At 38.5% G+C, this 24140-nt stretch overlaps 1 protein-coding gene and 1 pseudogene across 2 annotated transcripts in view; one reads left to right on the top strand and one right to left on the bottom strand.

The window, feature by feature from the left end:
- Window positions 1–16319, bottom strand: part of LOC138009959 (uncharacterized) — a 63597-nt gene extending 47278 nt beyond the window's left edge. For both annotated transcript variants that reach the window (XM_068856960.1, XM_068857003.1), the window contains exons 1-12: window positions 15735–16319; window positions 13344–13408; window positions 11540–11778; window positions 11036–11087; window positions 7632–7723; window positions 7370–7519; window positions 6932–7024; window positions 6671–6763; window positions 6219–6339; window positions 2052–2342; window positions 1749–1853; window positions 1092–1281 (exon numbers count right to left, since the gene is read on the bottom strand). In XM_068856960.1, the coding sequence (XP_068713061.1) occupies window positions 1092–1281; window positions 1749–1853; window positions 2052–2342; window positions 6219–6339; window positions 6671–6763; window positions 6932–7024; window positions 7370–7519; window positions 7632–7723; window positions 11036–11087; window positions 11540–11778; window positions 13344–13408; window positions 15735–16171 (1928 nt within the window). In that variant the 5' untranslated portion in view covers window positions 16172–16319. The remainder of the gene's footprint in view (window positions 1–1091; window positions 1282–1748; window positions 1854–2051; window positions 2343–6218; window positions 6340–6670; window positions 6764–6931; window positions 7025–7369; window positions 7520–7631; window positions 7724–11035; window positions 11088–11539; window positions 11779–13343; window positions 13409–15734) is intronic.
- Window positions 16320–16404: 85 nt separating this feature from the next.
- LOC138010362 (glutathione peroxidase 1-like) lies at window positions 16405–19949 on the top strand (annotated as a pseudogene).
- The last annotated feature ends 4191 nt before the right edge of the window (window positions 19950–24140 follow it).

Raw genomic sequence — 24140 nt, 5'->3', positions numbered from 1 at the left:
TACCAAAATTTAACAATAATTTGAGTCAGAGATGTCATTTAAAAGCACACACTTGACTTCGCCTTGGATCATTGCACATAGTCACATAAAATACATAGAGGATATTACATGGCTGCGCAGAGATGCCAAATTTCTCTTTATAGAGTGTTGAAAAATACTTCACGAGTGAGCACAGCCTGGGAACAAGTGAAATATTTTTCAACACAAAAAATACAAATTTCATATCTCCAAGTGGCCATGTAAAAAGGTAAAGTCTCCGCTTACGAGCCAGAAGGCTCATCAGGCCGGCGCTTATCTCCGGTTTCTGTAGCATGAAGCGACTAGGAGTATTTGTACTCCCCCCTGGATGGGATGCTAGTCCATCGCAGGGTTACCCCCAGCATTACGCCGGTACCCATTTATACACCTGGGTGGAGAGAGGCACCGTGAGAGTAGTGTCTTGCCCAAGAACACAACACAATGTCCCCTGCCAGGCCCCGAACCCGGACCACTCGATCCGGAGTCGAGCGCACTAACCGTGAGGCCACCGTGCCTCCCCTCCAAGTGGCCATGTAATAGACAATATTCATAAACGGCTGCTAAGTAATTATTCTTTTGTCTTTATGCTAATCATCCTCTCTAGCCTCGTAAGCAAGAACAAATTCAAAAGAATTTTTGCTCCAAAGTTAGGCTAGTGAAGATGATTAGCAGAAAGACAAAAGAATATTTTTTTGGCCACCGTTATGAATATGGTCTATATTCTATTTATTATTATAAACACCAATGAAATACTAAATTATTTCACGAAAGGCATCGAAATGCACGATTTTCATATGTAACCATAGCAACAGTGATCTTTTCATGCGTGAAATTCAAAATAACATGTTATCTTCTCGTGTGAAGGTATCATGTTTTCGCGCGAAAGTTCACTTGGTATTTCATTGGTGTTTATATAATAAAGTACATTTTTTGCCCAATAATCAGGCAAGTTGTGCTGTCACAAGTTAATGTCAGCTATTTAGTAATGATCCTTTCTTTTTCATCAAGAAGATACATGCAAAACAAGGACAAACCAGTCGTTGATTCTCTAAAACATTTACTTATTTACTTACCTACTCATAAGTCTTTCATCAACTGACGATGAAGCTGATGCTTTTGACACTGGAAGTGCAAACGTTGGAAACACATAGTGGATGTGATTCGTTATAAGGAATTTTAAGATGAGTTCATATGCCAAGAGTCTTCCTTCTCTCCACTCCCAGCTTTCTGACATCAAGAAATCAGCTGATGTGGATTTTCCCCCTTGTATAAAAAAATGTAATACAATAATATTTGGAAAAATCAAGCACACCATTGTATTTAAGAGTCAAGTACTTTATATACATTAATTTTTTTAAGAAGCAAAGAATGTGAGAGACAAAAAACGAGACAATGCAGTCAAACAAACTAGACCCAACACTTTCCATTTTTTCTCCTTGAAAACAATGAAAATGGGTTGTTTTCTTTGTGAATGTCCAACTCTGTCCCAACTGTTGACTAAAGCTGACCTATCTGTTTACACAACACAATGACCTATAATCCTAAATGCAGTTGGTGCAATCAGTGTCTCATTGTATTGATTAGAAATAATATTTTTATACTGTGATTTTGGAACTTTACAATACGTGGTTACAACAATTAAAAGTAATTCAAATTAATTCTATGTTTTACATGAGTGAAAACGAGTGCACGATCTTAGGGATGTTTAATTGACAGTTTTTTTAAGTTACCAGCAAGAAGCTTCGACACTTGTCTGATACTGGTCCTAGCTGTCTTGTAAGTAGGAATTGGTGATACCCTGCTGCTTGCAGCTGATACAGCATGGACTTCATTTCCTTTGGAAGCAAGACAATGCAAAGTACTTTCAGAAAGTATTAAAAACATATGGTTCCAAAAATGAGAAATTTGACAAACATGTGTCTCCAAAAATAAGAGTTTGACAAAGGCAACACCAAAGAGCATAGTTAGTCGACTAGCTATAGATGCAAAGAGTGGAAACTGCACAATCACACAAAGTGAGCGATTTCATTTACCTTGACCATACATGCTCAGTGACTCAGCTGATGTATAGCACTTGTCAGAACTTGACAATGGACTAGAAGTATGCTGAAAGGGAACTGCCTTTTCAGTTGCACCAGATAAAATATCCTCTTCAGAGTCATTTGAAGTATTGGGTGCAGATGTTTCCAGCTGTTCCTTTGAACTTACATGTAGATGTAATGATGCTAGGTTTGCCACCAATAAGTCTTTGTCGACTTTCCAGTCAGCAGCAAGGCCATGCAGAACCAGTTTTAAAAACACTGGATTACTGCTATCTTTGGCAACTGAAAGATATTAAGAGACTTCAAAGGTGACAGTTGTCTAATTAGCAGCATTTCACACACTACACGTTTTTTGAGGTCCGAAAAATGTTTGTCAACCAGTCTTTTGGGACAAAATGGTATTACAAAAAAATATAAATGTCAATGATTATACAAAACTCAGATTTTTCTTTATTTACTTTAATAAACGTTTCTTTCCACGAGTCAAATTTCCAGTCACTCCACTGACCATGCACCCTGCCAGCAAAGCCTTTCTTATATAAACTCAACAAGAAAGAAAGGACTGCAGAACTTGTGTTAAGCCTTTGTTGAGTATGGGCAAGCCGTTGCTTGGAGAAATTTTCAAACCCAGGCCAAGTCTAGATCGCACTCCTAGACAACACATTGATTTCGTACTGAAGGCTCGATTTTGACCTTCACTTTGTCAAAAATATTATGCGTGCACTGCCTAAACTGGTTTGAATTAAGGGAGTGACTAGCCCAAACACTTGGGCTGTGGCAACTTATAAGACTCGACACAATTTCTGCAGAGCGTCTCTTCCTCGCCCTAAAGTGAGAGCTAGAGAGGTTCAATGGCGACGTCGTTGGGAAAAAGAAACTGGGGCGAGGATGGCATTGTTCCCGCCAAAACATAAACGTTTAGCACCCTTCATTTCCCGATGGCAACATGCTGATGACTACTTTGAATCTTTGTCCGCGAAAATGAGCAAATTAAAGACTTGTCGGGAGATACTTTTGCTTAGCTATACAGACAGCAATACAGACAATAATATTTCTGTGTCATTATACGATTGTTATTGCCCAAAAAAATCCAGATTTTTACTATCAATTGTACGCTGTTTTTGATCTAAAAAACAGAATTCAGTTGACTGCAAGGCCGAATTTTGAGGTGAAAAGGCAGACCTGCCTTGCATTGCAGATGCTTTCCAGATTCCAGCTGGGTTCCGTTGCCAACAGAGAAGCATTTGTGATTGTTTATAGGGACTGTGTGTGCTGCTGAGAGGAACAAGTTACATGTATCCATGTAGATTCAGCGATATGATTCAATGTTTCCCAAGACCAGTTTCTGTTTTGAGTTTAATTACAAATGAAGTCATGGACTTTATTTCATGACAACCACTGTCATCTCGTAACAGACTAGAGATGTACTAAGCCTAGTTGCTCTTCAACAGTATGCTGAAACCATCTCAAGGAAAGGATCTCCTCTAAATAACTGCTTCGGTTCCACAGATGGGATGGTCCAACCAATCTCCAGACCTGGGAATGGACAGAGGAGTGTGTATAATGGACACAAACAGGTTCATGGACTAAAATTTCAGTTCATTGCCTTACCAATGGACTTATAGGAAACATCTTCTATTCTCTTCCGCTTCGCTCAGCCGAATAGAAAACATTTCTATTATAAGTAGAAGAGACAAGTAACAAACAAATAGTGGAGGGAGCCGCCAGCAATGGTCGAGTTAATTTAGCGGGGACACACTGGATACAGGTTACAAGCCAAGAAATATAAGAAAAAAGTCACATGCTATTAAAAACAACGATATGAACAATAAGAATACAGGTTACAAGTCAAGGAATATAAGAAAAAACAGCCTCGAGTAAACTGGTCGGCGTCAAGTGGTGTGATATTCACAAGGAGTGGTATATAAATTCCTAATTATCCCAGTGGGAACTAATACCAAGCAACCTAATCAAACACCTAAAAGAAATAAATTTTTGGCCAGTATTGCTTCCCAAGACACAAGCGGGAATCCTTTCTTTGTTCCAACGTTTTTGAAATACGATGATTAAATTTATGGGTTTTATGCCAAAAGTGATTCAAATAACTCACAAGAAGGTATTCTCATAATTTTTTTACAAGGCATGAAAACTAAAGGGCCAAAATCAGACGAGTGTAAATACTCAGATAAAAGACATAAATCTAATATCTATACTGCCAAAACAAGCCTTTTGAGGTTGGTACTGAGTGTAGATGACTTCGCGCCAAACCCACAACGTCAAACGGCAATAAAACTTCACTTCCGGGCGCCATCACCTCCCTGAACAGTCACTTTGCTAAAGGTCCCTAATGGTGATGCAGACAAAACGGTGACCATGAAAGACAACCATATAAGGAGGCCACAACATCAGGGGCTGGCAATGTGGTGTCAGGAACGAGTGGATCAGGATCAAGGTCGCAGTCGGTGTCTTGTTCATTGCCTAGGATGCCAACGATTTGTTTTGATTTTACCATGATGAAGTGTCTGTCATTGTCAAGGAGAAGGGAACACTGATTGAGGAAGTGGTTTGTGTTAGAGCGAACGACCGTCTTGCTTGCATAGGGGACTGACGTTGTCCTGAAGGGGTTGTCTGGTGTGGACCTTAGATTCACTCCTGCCACCTGGACGGCTACCACAACTTGCAGAATCTTAGCGTAACCTGAAGTGCAGATTTCCTCAAGGAGAGGGTGATTCTAAGGGCTTGAGAGATCTCTAGTATAATTGAGGCGAGGGTGCCAGATCTCATCTCTGTGACGTAGTGCTGCTTGACCAACCCAGGACGACTGGCGTGAATGAGTGTCAACCAAGTAAGAACAACAAAGTTTTCTAGAGTAGGAGTTAGTTCCTAATCCTCTGGAACATGTTCACCATGGTGAGAGAAGCCATTAGTGCATAGCAAGGAATCTTCCACAAAAGCCATGAGTCATTGGTATAGGTCCTCAGGGCGCTCATCCACTCCAAGGTGTATGTCAGAAAAGTCAATAAATTGTGCACCGGTGATCTGGAATCCAAAATGTTGTCGAATAGTTTGCCACAAGAACTAGAGTGAGGTTGAGTTCTTCACCGCTTTGCGAAATGATGGGACAGAAAACCGTGAATTGACCCTGAGAAAGTTGACTTTTTGCCATGCGGTAAGGCGACGAGTGAGTGGTACAGAGTCGCCAGAATCATCTTTTTAAACCATGTAATATGCCATTGGCTAGGAAGGGGGCAAAGTTGCTGTCTAAGGATAATGTGTATGGTAGATTTGCTTTCAGTTCTCAAAGCTGTTCATAGTTTCCACCTCGGACAGGTATAACTCAAGATGTACACCAAAGGATGCACTGTTTTGGTTTCCGTGGTCAAGGCTTAAAAGTGGCTTTCTATGGCAAAAAAATGAAGCTTGGGTTGAATGCCACCACGACAGTCGAGGAGATAGGGCAACACTCAAGGCAAGATCGATTCGTGAAAATCTTTTAATCAAACTGGGCCTGGTTGTTCAAAAGCCGATTAACGCTAATGCCAGATTAAGAATTAACCAAGGAGTTTCTTTCTCTACTCCCAAATGCTGTCCAAAGCTGATATTCTGCAAAACTTTACATTTAATAGAAGACGTCAATCTTGAAAAACAGAAATAAGCAAAGGAAACTTTCACCAAAAAGTTGAAAACATGAAACAAAAGTTTACGCTAATCCTGGATTAAGTTAATCAGCTTTCGAACAACATGGCCCTGGAGTATAACTAACAGCCGAGTGACAATAACAATATGGTGGATCAAAAACGCATCCAAAGTCCTAGTGCCACTGACCAGTACTGGCGGTTGATTTATTAATAAAATTTGTTCACAAACAAGACTTACTAGTGATTTTGCCTGAATTTCTTCACCACTTGACTTATATAAGCACTTCATGGGCTTTTTAGGAACAATTGAGAAGAACGAGAAGCACTCGCCTTCTTTCATGTTATTAAAAAAAGCCTACAACCCCACATGCTTTATTGTCACCAACAATGCACTCAGTGCAATAAATGTTTATTATATCTTCATTGAGAGAGACTACTGTCAGTCAAAATCATCTTCTCATTTGGATACCAGTATCAACAGAGTGAAACACAGTATTCTTTTTTTTTTTTTACAACTCACCTAAGTATTTGAAGGCTACACTTGTTGCTTGGCGCACGGTTGAAGCAGGGTGCATCAAGTAAAGATTTAGCGTGGAGAAGTAAAGGGGCCATTTTGGCAGTAGATATCCAGGAGGAATGTGCTATAAATGACAAGAATTCATGTTTATTGCCACTATTAATGTTAAATCCACACCAACAGACTGATGTGCTTGCCTGAAAGTTGGAGCCATAAAATTGGGGAGCAATCCAGCAGGGGGAAAAGGCACTGGGGAGGCTCTGTAAAAGGCTATTTTCACTAGAAAGCAAGACAGCTTGTAAAAGTCTGATAATATTATGTAATGCTGGGAAAATGGCATTACTGACTGCACAGCATGAAAAACAAAGATAAACACTATTTCACCGCTCAAAACCAGTGAAGTATAACAGAAAAATTACAGACTTCACAAGATTTCTTTCCAAATGAATGCCTACCTTAATCAGAAATATACAGACACCCAACAAGCCCTCAGCTTCATGAGCTTTAAGAAACTTGAAGTGTTGCCGGGATACAGCATGATGAGGGAGCTGAAAAAAGGAAAAAAATAATTTTTACACAAAGGTGTACATGCTACATGTAAAACAATCACAGTTCTTAACAAATTAATCATTTTGTAAAAGTCGCTGCCGAAAAAAAAAAGACACTTTAAATTCAATGAAACCTTTGCCATGTACGGTAAATAAATGTATGTGTACCTCATCAAATCTTTTCATCTGACCATGATGATTGTTGCCTTGCGTTCCATGGCAGAGCCTGTTTATAACCTCTTCAAAGGACAGCAGTGCAACCTAATATGAATAAACAAATTTAGCGTGACATTGTCTTAGAACAGGTTGAAAAAGATTACACTTAAAATAATACACCTTATGCTCTGAGGCCAACACATGCATCGCAGACTGTGATACATGTATGTCCAATACAACATCAGCTTACATGTTGGCAGGAGTGCATTTATTTAGTTTTGTTAATACCATGCAAGCCGTTTTTGCTGTGAAATTGTGTGTGTATTTTGTTGTAGGATGCATGTATTTGAGAGTCCCTCATCAAGTCGAGTCTCCTCGGCCGGGAAAAGAGTTCCTAGCTCACCAACAAACTTATGTATGTACCTGCTTAGAAATGTTACTTACATGTACCTCAAATTCACACCTGGACAAAATAGCAGACATTGTTTTTGTAGCATGTTCCCTTATGCTGAGCTGAGGATGATGGAGAAGAGAGAAGAGCACTGAATGGACTGATGCCATGATGAACTCTGGCAAAGCTGTTAATGCATTGGGACCAAACTGAAATAGAAGGATGGTAAAATCATGTGGATGCAACCACATGTATTCCTTTATATACTTATAGGTGACACCTTGTTAATATAGCCCTCAAAAGACAATCACACAAACTGACCTTAAGCATGTATTGTGGTTCTTCTGAGTTGTTTTTCTTCTCACCACCTACAATTCCACTCCATAGAAACTGACACACCACAGCAGCCATGCCTAGTTAAGCAGTATAGTATAGTATGTTACAATATGAGCTAGTTTGTTTTGTTTTCAATTAATCGATTTGAATGTCGGGCAAGTACTACTGCGTGACACATGTACTTATAAGGCTTAATTGAGTCTAATTAAATGGGCATTTTAACCTACACAAGATCATGTATATGTTGCAGTTAATTTTTGTTTTCAGTTAATTTTTATTTTCAACTGGTTAGTTTTTTTAAACTATTAGTAGGTGATTTTATTTCCAACTAGTTAGTTTTTTTTTTAACTAGGTGATTTTATTTTAACTAGGTAATATTTTTTTAACTAGGTAAATTTTTCAAAAACTGGGTAAACTTTTTCTCTCTGGTGCTAGCTATTAAAGGCCATCAAATTTTAGTGATTAAGGTCAAATGCTAAGCTGAGTGATTTAGCTTACTGAGCACTTATTTTGAATGATTAGCTTCCGTGTAAGGTTAGGGAGACTGCCTGTATTTTAGGAATTAGGGTTAAGCTTTCAATTTAGTGATTAGGGTTACACACCATCTTATTTCAAACAGTTAGCATTCCAGGAGGTGTATGACAACTGCAGACTGTCTATAAATATTGCCGATATTAAACAGTATTTAAGTCTAAGCACCCACTTAATTAGCGCTGATAAGCAGTATTTAAGTCTAAGCAACCATTTTAAAATAGTTAGCTTTCAATAACTGAGTTAGGATTAGTCTGCAGTCAGTGTACAAGTGTGAGACACTGCAATATTCCATGCATGGGATTGGCATGTATTGTAGTGATTGGAGTTATCAATTATCTGAAGTGTTTAGTCTAAAACAACCGTTGTCTTGGTCATTGGGTTAAGAATATTGGTCCCTGGTTATTGGAAGTAAAGCAATCTTTCACTTGTAGGATAAAGGGGTTAGATTGTAAAGAAGCTGTGGTGCTGTGTCGGTGGGAAAGTGAAGTAAAGGAGAGGGTTTACCAAATGAGTTGATATGGTAAATTGACCACTGTGAAGAAATTTGAAAGCTGGCATTTTGATTGTTAGCCCTTCCTCAGAGCTTAACCCTTTTTTTGTCTTTAACATATATAGTAGGACTACTTTTTGAAATGAAAAAACAGTGATATTTTTTTATGATTCCTTTGGAAATATAACTTGTTTAATACAAGATTGATAAATATTTCTCTCTCAGATTTTCATTTAACAAGAGCAGTATACTACCAGAAAGTAACTACATTACAATAATGTTACAATGGTATTATTATTTGGTACTGTTACAATATGAATAAACTTCAATTAAATCTTGAAAGCAAAATTTGTTTACTCATTTTGCAAAATGGCCTGTTTACATGCTACAGATCCAATCTAGTGGGAGAAATAAGTGATTGGAGTTTTCCAAACTTGGTCACTACTCGGGCAGAATGTTTTTTTTATATCAGTTACTTTTCCTAAAAGCAACTACTGTTGGGGTACAATGGTGACCTTTTACCATTCAGTCGATCTCTGTCAAAGATAGGAATTTTGAAGCTGCCATTGGTTGGTGGGCACTTTCTAAGCATGGAATACCCACATTTTAGCACTTGTGTTAACAACTTGCTGGCTGATTTCTGCGTAATTTCTTGAAGCCACTTTTTCACACTTGTCTCCTCTGTGAGAAATTCGACTGTGTACTTGGGACAAGATTTGAAACAGTTCCCGTTTTGGAGCTACTTTCTTGATGTTTGCCGTTGCTGTAAGCCCATTTCTTTTAAGTTATCATCTGATGTTCCCAGTTTGTTAATTGTTTCTGCTCAGATCGATCTTCGTTTCCTGACAGGACGAGTTTCTTCTCTGTTTTTCTTTCAAGAAATGTTTGACCTTCCTCTAAAAATCATCTTTTGAATAACAATTTATTTGCAAATCTTTTGAATTCCTGTATTTCTCCATAGAAATCGATTTCATTTACGCTATTGCATTGGCATGACTCCTCCATTTTATCAGTGCTACAATATTTACAACATGTGCACGGCTCTGGTGTCCAAATGTGAATAAATCAAAGTTTGGACCGAGAGTGGCCTGGGATGAATAATAAAATATTTAATTATAAATTATGATGAAAGGTTTGCTTGAGTTGCTTGTGTGGTCAAGTGGATAAGAGAGTGGACAGCAGATCCAGAGATAGGGGTTCAAGTTCCAGTTCGGGTGAGTAAATGGAAAAGTCTTGACAAGTATGAATTCTCTGTGAGAAGTGCTGTAGAAGGGGGTGGGCATAAGGGATATTCAATGGGGGAGGTTACTGGAAGGTAAGGGGCGATAGATCTGTGAAGAAAGGGTGGGGTAGGATAGGGACAATGGGGCAAGATGAGGGATGGGTAAGACAAGTAGAATGGAGGAGAGGAGAGTTTTTTTCTTTTTTCATACCCCCTAAAATACCAAGCCCCTGTTTTTTAACTCCACCCCGAAAAAAGGAAAATCCCTTTTTTAGACAGTTGAGTGAGGAAAAAAACCTAGTTAAAAAAAATTACCCAGTTAAAAAAAATTACCTAGTTAAAAAAAAAATTAACTGAAATGAAAAATTAACTACAACATATACATTTCTCTGAACTTACATCATGGTGTCAGAAGTGGGATCAAGAAAATCCACAGCAAGAAAAAACCACAAAAAAAAAAAACAAATGCCTTCATACAGCGTATAACCTCATCGATATAGCACAGCTCATCGAAGATGCGACATTTCAAAACAAGATATGCCACCGCCAGAAGAAGGCGCGTCAATGGGCTGCGCCACGTGATCGATCTCATTCACATCACAATTTCCCATTCCCTCCCCGATGACAGTCAAGGGAGACTTTAATTTGTAAACAACTGGGAGTTTTTCAAGCAACAATGGTCAGACTATGACGTCGCCACAGGTCTCCACAAACAAGAACAAAAGATTCGGCTCCCCACTTTTCGCTCCGCTATGGGCAAGGAATGTTTACAGATTTTTCTTAACCTTAAACTCACTACGGAAAAACAACAAGACATAGACAAGTGTATTAAGGCATTAGAAGCCTACTTTAAGCCAAAACGAAACGTCATATATGAGCGATATCTTTTCAACATGTGCCAACAGAATTCAGGTGAAACTGTGGATAGCTATGTCAATCGTCTACAAAAAGCGGCCTCTACCTGTCAGTTCAGGCACGATAACGGAATTCTGCCTTCGGCCTCATCAACTATCACTTCATAGAAATCTCGAGCTCATAATCTAATATTGTTAATTAGTGAAAAGAAGCACAGTGGAATTGGATTTCATGAAAGTTATTTTTGCAACTTGCACACACATTAATATATACTACAATAAAACTTACACATCACAGCACCCTCTTTGGCTTGCCAAGATGTTTCTTTTCCCAAACACAGCTGCAATACATCATTTATTATGCACAGCTTTAGTGGGCAACTGACACAAAGACCTACATTTGTATACAGTCAACAGTGTGTGTACAACAATATAGTTTTCACATTGAACAATTACTATACAGTTGAATTCACTGTCTCACAATTACAATGTCATATATTTCTTAAAGGAATGTTCTAGTTAAATAGCTTTAGGGGGGAGAGTAATAACCTGTATGGGCTACAACAGTACCAGTATGTATAGTGACCGGAAAATTAAAAAAAAAAAGGCTGGAAGAGACAAACACCGTACCAAGGAAGGAATTAACTAGTAATACACTGTATTTATTTTTCTAGAAGTGAGAAAAATGACATGTAAAGAAGAGAATACCACATTATTTTCTGGTTGCTCTCAACAAGTAATCAAGAATTTGTGACCATATATACCATGCAAAATAAAAGGGCAGTAAGATTACCTGGACTAAGTTATTATAAAATTCCTCCAATTGGTGAAGTGTGAAGGTTTCCAAAAATTTTGACAATTTGGCTACACATGCGTTTCTAATAGCTGACCAAATGTCTGTTATGCCTGCCAACACCACATCCACCACTAAAGGAAATACTTTGCCATTGATTCCATCAACTGAACTAGCACGCTTCAGCCAATCCATAACATGCACAAACGTTTGGTTCCTAACCACTGGCATGTTGTGAGCTGAAAAAAGGGGCATTAAATTTCATTTTCTTCTTAATAATTATTATTACCAGTATAGGTCAACATAAGTTATGATTACATAGCTGTATTTACAAGTCTTAGAGTGAAGTCAGCCTATCCAACAACAAACACAGACTAGACCCCGGGTGTTACTAAACACAGGAACAGAACAGAATATACTGGTCAGAATATGCCAGAATGAGGCAGAATAACACCAGAATGAGACGGAATGAACAAGAATGGTACCGGAATATACCGAAACGAGCCGGAATGACACACAAATAAAGCGGAATATACCAGAATAAACCGGAATATGCCGGAACAAGGCGGAATGACTCTGGAATAAAACGAATAACACCGGAACGAGGCGGAATGACAACAGATTAAGGCAGAATAAACCAGAAGGACATCAGAATCAAGCTGATTAGCATGGACCGGAATGACAAGGAACAAAAAGGAATTTTTATCATTCTAGACTGTGAATGAATAAATGTTGCAGAATAGAGAGACTGACAAAAAAGAAATTACATTAAGGGGAAGTAATAAGGCTTGGAACGAGTCACGATATGTCCTCACAATTCTTCATGTAAATATATTATCAACGATCGATCTTTTTTCTGTGCCTCTGACTTCTTTCATCGAACAAGGAAACACTGCGTTCAGTTTCAATGGCATTATTGCCAACAATCGGGAAGAGAAAAAGAGTCTTCCAGCCGTTTTTGCGAATCTATTTCCGTATATCTCCATCACGTGTGAGTTGTGGGAAGCAGGCAAGTAGCAACGGTAATTAGTTTGTGGTTCGCTGAACTTGATTGTGATTGGTCAATACACAATTGACCTGTCAGAATGAAATAAAAATGTTCACGGGTTTTCTGACTCGCACAGTGAAAGCCGCCTCCGAGATCCATAGACAAAAACAATTAGAATAACATTATGTTCTCTTGCTACTGTACTTTTTCACGAAAAAAATGTTACTTCCCCAATAAATAATTATTCATTTAGCGACGGATATACCTGTCAAATGTTTCTCGTGATCAAAGTGTTCCAAATGTTAGAAAAGGCAAAAACACATGCAATTCCCTTAGGGAATCACGTGACATAACAAAAACTGACTGAAACAACCGAAAATCGGTCGGCGCTAACTAAAACACCAAATTCTGGCATTTTCAGGTTCATTCCGGTATATTCCGCTTTATTTGGGTGTCATTCCGGCTCGTTCCGGTGTATTCCGGCACCATTCTTGTTCATTTCGTTTCATTCCACTGTCATTCCGCCTCATTCCGGCATATTCCGGTTTATTCCTGTATAGTGCGTTCCGTTCCTGTGTTTAGTAACGCCCACTAGACCCCATGCAATGTGGAACAAGGGAGTTGCATATTTCCTTCATTCACGTTTCCTCTTCAGCATAGCATGACCTGACAAGCTTTGCCATACATGTATCAGTTGTTTACTTACAGCAAGACTTTTGACTTTATCTTTTCACTAAGATGCATTATTTCTTTTCTTTTTGCCTGTATTTCTTGGTAAAAACTACAAGCTGTTATATACCAGCACCATATTCTTACCTTTTAAAGCTGCAAACTTAAAGCTCTTAAGTAAGGAAACAGAAAGCTTGCCTTGAGAGAGATACCTAAAACAAACAATTTCTGTAAATGCAATGACAACTGTATTGTATTTATCTGTATCTTAATATTTAACCCTTTGACGTCCATCTTAAACCGGCCTAAACCGGCCAGACTTAGTATTTTACTCTGTCTAACGCCAGACGATTTTACTTATCAATGGGGAACCCCTGGGAGTCAATGAGTCAACAATAATTATTATTCACTGAAGTTGAGGTGAATAGTGGTGGATATCTACTGCACTGAGTCATGAATGGACGAGGTAAATATCCACCACTTTCACTGACAATGAGGTGAATTTTTAAAGATGAATAATCAGCCAACTTTATCAATAAAATCTGATCCTCAGCAATCAAACTGAAACAAACCTCTCTTTGCTCAGAGGTGAATGGTACTTGCTATTCAACGGGGTTTCAATAAGTTTTTTAGTAAACGGCTGGTTTTGTGAAGCAGCTGTGGCAAGAAAGAGGACGTAAGGCCCCTTTTCCCTTGGGAGGTCTGGGGACATGCTCCCCCAGAAAATGTTGAAATCTAGGAGCTCAGAAATGGCATTTCCAGCAATCTGGGCATCAACATCAGTCACAAATATTTACTAAACAGGAAGCTGCACATGGCCAAGTTAGAGGACAATTTTTTTGCACTCTCAATCTCTTGTTGAAAACAACAAAATTTTATATCCCCTCCAGCTGTGCACTTTCTATTTGTGTCTTCCATTTTGAATAAACAGCACGTGGAAAACCAGAATGATGTAGTGAATGTGGTAACATGTCGTTTAGACAAAGACTCCGGATGGTTAAGATAACAAACGATTTTTAATGCACTTTCAAAACATCGAGCACAAGGACATAAGGTGAAGGAAATCCACCGTAATCCAAAAATCCCTCGCAGGATAAACATGAATTCACAATATCTGGTTACTGAATTTCCAATTTGTAACATGAATGTTACAGATGATAACAAGGAATTCATAAAAATATCCAATGTTCAAAAAAGAGCAGAACATACAGCAAAAGGTTTCTTGTTATTCTAGTTGTTTTATTGAATTAAAATAAATTAACATGGATCGAAGTGAAATGATGAGAATCGTGTTTGCCAGCTTCTAATGAAACCTCTATATTCACCTCTGAGCTAGCCAATCAGAATGAGCACTTGTGCGGTATATACTAAATTTAAAAAAATGTTAAATAAAAAAAAAAAATTATTCATTTTTAAAATATACAGTCATGTAGCCAGCTAGGACACAAACTATTTATTTCATTCACTTGCTTCTTTATTTGCTTACAGACAAAGCCCATGGAGGATCAACAAGGTCAACCTCCACATTATGGCCTTGCTATTAATGATGCGTCAAAGTCTTCTCACCCTGGGCACTACACAATGATGCGTAGTTTATTATTTTCTAGATAGTTTTAAATTGAATGAAGGGCCATTAACAAGGTGTTACTATGTCACAAAGACTCACCTTTCATAATTCTATAAAGATAGCTGTAACATTTAACCCATCGACTCCTGGGGGTTCCCCATTGACGAGTACAATCGTCTGGCGTTAGACAGAGTAAAATACTAAGATTGGCCGGTTCAGCCTGGTTTGGACGCCAAAGGGTTAAACATTTTTTTTCAAGGCCAATAATGAAAAGTCAGTGTTATTGTAAGTTTGAAATGTGTCTATTGAAATCCATGAACTGACAAGTTGAATGGATTCAATCATAGGTTTCCCTTCTATCCTTTGTGAGCATAGCTGTTCACTTTTCTTACTCAAGATGTTAAATTATAGTTGCAATGATGCAAGCTCTTGATTTTGAAATACATGTACTTTACATGTAGTCTTGAGTTTTATCAGAGATTGCCAGGGCTTTTGTGGAGAAACCTCCAATGTTAGGCTACCTCCAGTACAGAAATTTGAAATTTGAAATTTTGAGTGTGTGCTAGCCCTTTGTTGGCGCGAATTTTGAAATTACGGGTTGTATGATGCATTATGTTGTTGTTCAATGGGGTTGTACAATGGTTATGACCGATAATTCCATAGTTCGCTCTGACAAAGGGCAAAGTGCTCAAAACGTCACCATTCAAATTTCTTTATGGTGGTCAATTTAAAATATCAACTAAGTTGAAAAATCCATTTCTGTATTTCACATCCCCATCTACGCAGCATCACAGTTTCTTTAAAAACTAAACCCCTTTACCTACAGTGCTGTTCCATATACAGTGGCTCACTGCCCTGGAACAGCTTGCTGCTCAAATCATTAAGGGAAGTTTCTATTGACACATGAATTGAGCTTTTTTTTTTGGAGTATGCATGCACAATAAGCTTACAAAGTCATAGCACTCGCTCACCATTTAAGAAATTCATCAAGTAGTTCGTTTAATTTTCCTTTGAACTTGGATTCGTCCTGGATGCGAACAGATCCAGACAACCCTCCGCGGTCTAAATGTTCTTGTGCCACAGGCTCGCCATCGTCTATGTTGGCAGTAAACTCTGACCACCCAAATCGACGCTCGAAGAGATAGAAAGTAAACTCGTCCAAATCTTCTTGTACAAGCACACAATTTTCAGGTGATTTTGTCGGAAAAGGATTCGCAATTTCCTCCAAACCTTTCCGAAGCCAATCTGTTTCACAATCATATTCCCTTAAAGTATTTTCATTCTCAAGGGATGTCAACGATTCTCTTAACTTTTGCAAGGAAAGGATTTCTTCCTCAGCGCAAGAAGCATTTTGCAATCTCGACAGACGAAAATCAAACTTCGGCGATGGGTTTCCGATATTGCTCATTATAAAATTATTTGAAGACTTGCAGGCTTGCCTCTCATTGTTGTTGGATCGGTTGAGTTTTCAGTACCACTTTACCAGCTGCCTCAATGTTTTTGTAACGAGTTTTAAGTCAAAATACACTGCACAATGCCGCCATTTTTCGTACTTGGCGAAGATTTATTTTGCCACGTGATTAGATGATCTCGTTACAACGAGTCTCTCCGGCAGCTGTTCCGACAATTGCTCGTAATGGACTCGGTAAATGATCTTTGAACCACACGCTTTTCGAAATTTGATCTCGAACAAAGAGGTTGGGTGCTGACTGGCGGATCGCAATTTTCAAGATATTCCGACAGAAAGGTATCTAGCATTAACGGATTTATTTTTCCATGTAAAGAGTTTGGCGCTTAGGCATCCTTTTACTGGAAAGTTTTCGTGGCAAACACCGACGTCAAGCGAAGGGGAACAATATCGAACAAGACTTCCGCATGTTCGGTCAGAAGGGGAAGCCGGTGGCAACAATTCTAATGTAACACGTTACAGCCGAGTTAATGCGCCAAAAAAGCCCCAAAAGTTGTCTGCGTATTATCGCTTCAGTCTGCATTTGTTTGTCATTTTACAGAAACTTTTTCTAATGTAAGTCTCGCAACTTAAGTTTAATTTCCTGAATAAGTTGTAGACTTTCGATTTCATATACTGGACTAAACTGAATAAGGAACTCAGTATGAGTTCTAGCCTGCGAGCAGGCTCTCCCTCGGAGAGCCTGTTCGCAGCCTATATGAGTTCTTATTCTGCTCTCGCTGGGGCACTAATTTTGGGGGCACTCTTCGCAGAAATTAACTCAAATTAACACAAGTCAAATCGTTTTTGTTAGGAGAGTCAAAGGTAAATTTTTAAATAACTAAATCAAGCACAACCTGTTTACAAATCCCCCACATATTCAGTAATGTTACGTTTTTAAGGCACTTTTCCCCCTCTTTTTTACTAAAAGATTGATTCGTTGCAATTATTAACTCTAAGTTGCAGCATCCGTTATTTGATCATGATCGTGGCGTTTGCATATGAATAGCCTTGTAATTATATCTGTCTCACTCTCCAAACGATACTTTCAGAGAACAATGGCGATCACAAGTGGCATTGCGTAATTGTTCACACAACAAAACTTATTACACATTCCAATGCAAATCGAATTATAACATTAATCTTGTTGTGTCATTATTCATACATCCTTCAAGGATTGTTTTAGTTTGAAAATAAAAATCTTAAATGTTTTAGGGTATCTCACGTAAGGATAGAGAAGTCATAGGACAGCCCTCTACACAGAAGACAAAACTTTGGGTGTAACAATACTACATCCTTTCACCTTCAGCACTTAACTTAATTTGCATTTTCTTCCATGTAAATATCTTAACACCACGACTAATGAAATACTGTATCTGCTTGCCTCCAGACTTGTGCTGAACACTCTATCTACCCCTCAGAAACGTTTCTCCAAATACTTTATCAGAATGAGTGGCACGATTTATGACTATAGCATGATGACTCTTAAAGGAGAAATGGTCAGCCTCTCTAAATACAAAGGCAAAGTGGTGCTGATTGAAAATGTTGCATCCCTCTGAGGAACAACAAAAAGGGATTTTACCCAGGTACAGTAAGAGAAATTGGAGAGACAGAAGGGTTATTTGTTGTTCTTTCTGACAAGATTGTTAGACTTCTATAATGTACACTTTTTACTACAACCAGATTTCCATTCACTGGTGTGTGAAGGGACATTGGTCACATATCAAGAATGTTTAATGTGATTATGGCTTTTGTTAAAATGTAACAAAATGAATATCTAAATACGGAAAATATCTGTTTTGTGAAAAGCACATTTCTAATTTGTAAAACATATGGTGTATCCAGAATTAAATTAATTATGAGCAGAATCTCTCGAAACTCAAATGGAAAATCTTTCCCAATCTCATCCCATTATCGGAATTTTCTCGTGCCCTCTTAGTTCAGAAAAAACAGCTTTGGTATGAGATCTTATCTTATTTTTGGACATTCTGTATTTCCTTTCAAAGGAACTGTCAACAGATTTGCATTTTTTAAATAGGGGCATTTGATCTCATAACATTCAACAAAAGAGGTGTAGCTTTTGGACTTAAATCATAGATAATTAGACTCCATTCTCCCAAATAGACATGAAATTATTGATTTATTCAAAAACATTGACCATATATTTTGCAGCTACATGCATGTATCAAGATTTAAGTTTTCCAAAACACAGATTTTGAGCTAATTTTGTGAAGTACAGAATTTCCTTTTTGTGTCATTTAGTTTCTCATACCATGATTTTAATTTTTGCAGTCATCTCTGAGATGACTTGATCTGATACATGTAGCTCTCTGATGAGTTAAAGCAACTCTCTAATCCAATCAATGCACTTAATATCTGGCAATTGTTGCCTTGGGATCCTACAATGTATGGTGTATCTCTTAATTTTATCTGGAAAATGGCAGAATCGATGAAAACAAATATTTTTTTTGTGGATAACTTGGAAAATCAGTACTGCAGTTAAGCCTGAAAAGTACATATACTCAGTCTAGACAGACAAATTTATGCAAATGGTATGAAAGCAGTATCAATGTTTGACTGATTTAACTCCCTTTACATTTGTGTTTCCCTTTTTGCAGATGAATGAGCTCATGGATGATTACAGTGCAAAGGGGCTTGTTATTCTGGGATTTCCCTGCAATCAGTTTGGCCACCAGGAGAATGGTGATGGCCAAGAGATTCTAAACTCCCTGAAGTATGTGCGACCTGGGGGTGGCTTTGTACCAAAGATTGAAATGTTCTGCAAAGCAACAGTCAATGGCTCCAAAGCTGACCCACTTTTTGTCTTCCTGAAAGAGAAATTACCATATCCTACTGGTGAAGGTGGAGAAATTCTGATGAAGGATCCGCAGGCGATATTGTGGAGTCCAGTGCGTAGATCTGATGTTTCCTGGAATTTTGAGAAGTTTCTGATAGATGCTAATGGAGTGCCATTTAAGCGTTATAGTCGTCACTTCCTTACTTCTAAAATCAAATCTGATATTGATGAACTCTTGGCTAAAAAGTAATTGCAACAATTACTCTTAAAGAACGCTAGAAAGTTTGCACATCAAGGTAAATGCAGTCTGCTAAGGATATTAAGGTTGAGCATTGAAATTTGGTCCAGTATGTCAAGATATTATGACAAATGCACATGATTAGATATACCCTGTTGGATGTATCAAATTCAAGCATGAATCACATGACAGGGCTTTCTCAAAATGACAAGTTTTTAACTTTGCTCAAGTAAACATTGCAAGTAGCATGAAATAACACATAGTGGTAACTTTTTTTTACGTAATATTTTGCTTCTAGTCTAAATGTGGTAAAACTGATTTATCACGGCTTGGCTGTTCTTGTGCCAGCCAGTAAGCTATAATTAAAAGCTAAAAGTTATAAACTCCCCTAAATGTCCTTCGCAAAAGCATTCCTTGACATTAGATACAGTGTAGCTATAGTTGTACAAAATAACTTTTTACCAGTGATGTTTTGTATCATTACCTTTTGCAAGTAAACATACCAGAGAAGTGTAGAGGGTTTTATGGAAATTTGTTAGATTAAGGTTGTGCATATGATGGCACACATATAAAACTACTTGTGTGTGCTTGAAGTTTTCAAGACAATCTTTGCACCGAGGAGCTGAGGAGAGGGACGAAGGCCTGTATGTGATTGCACCTTGATTTAGTATAAAAAATGAAGAGTAAAGATATATTTTAATGATTGACTGTGTTGTCTCAATTTTTCACGAAGCCTGGTATGCAGGGTGATAAAGGGGTTGGCAAATGAGGACTTAAAAATTGGAGAGAAGGTTTATTCAATTTCTAGCTGCGTATCAGCAACGTACAGTTGGTAATCCAACTAGTATCAGCATTCTTAAACCTTTGGTCACTGTTTCAGCCTTTGACAATCGGTTGGGAAGTAATTGGACCCTTCTGTTAAAAATACACAGCGTAGTCCTTGCTGACTCAATCAAGGATAAAAATCTACGTAACACCTACTCTGCTTCAAAAGGGATCTCCCTCAGACTTGGTGCCCTTTGCGGCGTTAGTCTGAGAAACAGTGTCCATGCACCGGCGCTTGATCTTCATGCAATCTTTGCCTTTAAACAACTAAAGGTAATTACCACTAGCGCACTTACTAATGCTGATCTGAACACACAGTCCATTTCCCAGAGCAATTTATCTTTTATTCTAATTGCTCTCTGGTGCAGTAGTGTTAATCAGAAGGAAAAAATTGCCGAATAACAGATTAAAGAGTCATTTTGTGTGTATAACAAACACTTTATTCAACTGGTTCAAATTTAAACCAGGAGTACTGATTACTATGAGATGGCGAAGGGTTCTCTTCAACACACCAGTGGAGATCTCTCTTGTCTCAGAAGGACAAGTACATCGAAAGGGTTCAGGACCCCAACGTGTAAAGCTGGTTCCTGTAGATCCGCTGGGCTCTGCCCTGAAACCCAAACAGATATCTTCCCCCTGCCACCCCTCGTGAACAAAATTGTCATTTTTTGCTTTAAGCTTGAAGAATTTGTGCAGTTGTCTCTCTGTCTCTATCCGATGGTTAAAATATTCGAACGTGAACTTCTTGTTGCGATAGGAAGAGCTACATGGTAGAACCTTGTATCCTTGGTTACTGAAACTGCTCGCATCCACGGCTTCCCTGGGTTCGATAAGGAAAAGGCATTTGTTTTCATCATTTCTTGGACGCAGTGTATTGTCAGATCTCAGTTTCCATTGTTAGTTTTGCTCATTTGCTTCACAAGCTCGTGCTTCGGGCTCTGCCTCCCCTTCTGAGGTCTCGTAAGTCAAACATCTGTTTCAAAGAAAATGAATGGAAGGTGAGAAAAGTAACTTCATCATACTCTTATTGAATAGTTTTGCATAAAATAAAGAAAATGTTTGAGATGGCAAGACTTGGTAAAAATTACTTACTTTGTTTTCTCGGTCCGCACTTAAGCTACAGATCCTCGTTTTTTTTTTCGATAAATCAACGGGAAAAAACGAGGATCCCCAACTTAGGGCCTGAATGCGAGTTTCAGTCCGGGCTGAAATTTCGCTCCACCCACCGGGCTGTGTTGCGATTACATGATAAATATGTGCCCGGGCACAAAAAACGCAAATTGGCCTGGGAAAATTTACTGAGATGGGAAAATTGACGGGAAAATTAGTTTCTCGGAAACGCTGCGCATGCTCACTTTCCTTTTATCAGCCGGGGAATCAGCCGGGGCGGATTTTTCAGAAAATCGTAACCCGGTTTCAGAAACCGGGCAAGGATTTTCAGCCCGGGCTGAAATCGCCACTTTCATTTCAAGAGGATTTCTTTCTGAACCCGGGCACAAAAACATGTAATCGGGCCCTTAAGAGTACGACCTCGAACTCGGTAGGTATATACAAGACAAAGTTAGTCACTATTTATTACACCTGTTCGTGATTTTGCGACTTTGATTTGATTACAAATCGATTTAGCATGTGTAGTGTTAAAATCTGGGCATAGCATGAACTAACGCAATACCGAGTTAATGAAAAAGGTCAAACAAAGTTTTTTTTTATATTTGACAGATAACATCCCTTGCGAGAGAGATGACTAAATCCTTGTTTCCTGACCAACCTGTCGTAAGTTTCTTTACTTGAGCTATTCTGATGTGAATGTGACCAGCGGATTCTTCCAAAAATAGGTATGCTGAGAAAAGTGATAGCGATGGACAGAGCGCAAAAACCGCTAGACATGCGCACTAGAATCACGCTTGTGTTGCCGCCATTCTATTTTCAAAATGGCGGACGACAAATCAAAATCTACCACGTCTTGTCGAGGCTGTCACGCCGCTGGCGTTTCTCTGAGAAAATTTGCAAAAAGATGATCTGAATCTGCCATCATTCAACGATGCTTCAGAGCCGTCAGGGGAGAGGTCGGACCAAAACCAGTACGCCTAAAGCAATAGAGTTTTTGACGAGCTTCGAAGCTTCATTTGACGTTCGTTGTTTAGAGTTTTGCGTTTCTTAAGGTGGTCGGTTACTCTTTAAGCTCAGAACAGAGATATGTTGGAGGTAAATTATTTTCGCGAAGCATATCAAATATGACTTTTTTTTCGTTGATATGAAAATTTTTAAGAGGTCTTTAAAGGTGGAATTCCGATTTCATACACCAAGACAGACTTTTTCAAATCGAAGTTTGAAGAGAAGCAGGTTTTTTTACCGGTAGTGTTCGTCTTCACTGTTGTAACTGGTTTTACACAGAAAAGCGAAGTCCAGTGCCTTATACTTTCACGCCACTCGATATAGTTTGTGAGGTTTTGGGGTCGTAGGTTGTCCTGAAATGCATATAGCGTACATGTATGTTTTTAACTTCGAGTTAATATCTTGTCAACATTGTTCATACAATGTAAGTTTTCTCGCTTTATAAGCCAAGGCGACAGAGCGGCTGCCTGTTATATTAAACAGCGGCAAATATTGACAACAAACCCTGTTATTTTCTTCCCTTTAACAACGTTCATTGCTATGTTTTGTGTAACTAAAAATAAAATATGTCAACTGTCACATCTGACTACCGGGGGATTGTGTGCTTTTTCAACTTTATGGGACTCTTTGCAAAGGGCGAGTTAAGTTTATTCAACAAAGTAAGCTGCTTTTTCCGTTTAGAGACTGAAAATGTCAGCAAAGGTGCTCTAGTTCAATGTGCAAAGCGATTTTTTTGGTTTTTGATGCCAGCAAAACAGTTCACCACACTAGAAAATTTTTATTCACTTGCTACTGGCTCACAAAGACTACAGAATTTGCCACATGGATGAATACATTTCACCAATGAAGGTGAGTGATGCAATAACATTACAATAGTTGCAATAATAATCTCCCCTGAATTGAATTTCCCCTACCCCTCAGTATAGATTCTACGCCCCCTTCTTTGTCAGTGCCAAAAATCTTCCAAGAGAACTGAAGCACTAAGTTACACAGAATTAGTCAGACAGGTAGAAAACCCTCAAGAATCAAAAGCAGGAGCTGGATATCAAGCAGAGAAAAATCGATAACGAAAACAAAAACTTTCACAAAAAAACATGAAGTTAGGTATTTGGGTTTAGCTCATTACGACAATGACATGCCAATGCCTTTGCAGTACTACCCCCCCCCCCCCCCCCCACTAAACATGTTTCATTTCATATTATTATTTACATGCACAGAACAAACTGCATTGAACACGATGCACAACCCCATGAATTTCTCAAATTGCTTTTGGCCTATTATAAGGCCTGTGAGTCAAACCACACCAAAAAGTTAGCTCACTATAATAAGGTAAAACAGATATCATTTTCATAATGGTTATGCTTTACAATGTAGCTGTGTCACCAAACACCCAAGGTCAATAATTTTGCTATTATCCCAACAGTAAACACTTAATGACTGGTCCCGAGGGAAACAGTTTATTTTGTTTCCCTAAAAATTTCAATGTTCCCCTGAGGCGCAGACGAGGGAAACAAAATGAACTGTTTCCTGAGAGACCATTCATTAAGTGATTTGTTATATAGCACAAATAGGATCAAAACGTGCAATGGGAACAGCAACGGTGGTCGTCGGTCTGTTACCCTCTGAGGTCATAGATTTTGCACTGTTGCCTGCTCAGAGACTTTTGAACGACAAAAGTGTTTTTGTTAGATGTCATGTGACCTTGAAGTAACCAATAAGAGCATGCGCTGCTGGGGGCAAAAACAGTTATATAACAAAAATAATTATTATTCAACATAACACTTTTGCTGGAAAAACAAGATCAGCAACACAAATCAAATGTTGAATTGAGAGAAGAAAATGTCATGCTTCACAAAAAAGGACAAAGTTATAGAGACAACACAGTTTTCAAGAAAAATATTGGACTGACATAAAAATTAATACCATGCACATGTAACCCTGTGAAAAAGCACCCC

The sequence above is a fragment of the Montipora foliosa genome, chromosome 1, assembly GCF_036669935.1.
Source record: "Montipora foliosa isolate CH-2021 chromosome 1, ASM3666993v2, whole genome shotgun sequence".
Classification (NCBI taxonomy): Eukaryota; Metazoa; Cnidaria; class Anthozoa; order Scleractinia; family Acroporidae; genus Montipora; species Montipora foliosa.
This window is presented reverse-complemented; position numbering and strand designations above follow the sequence as displayed.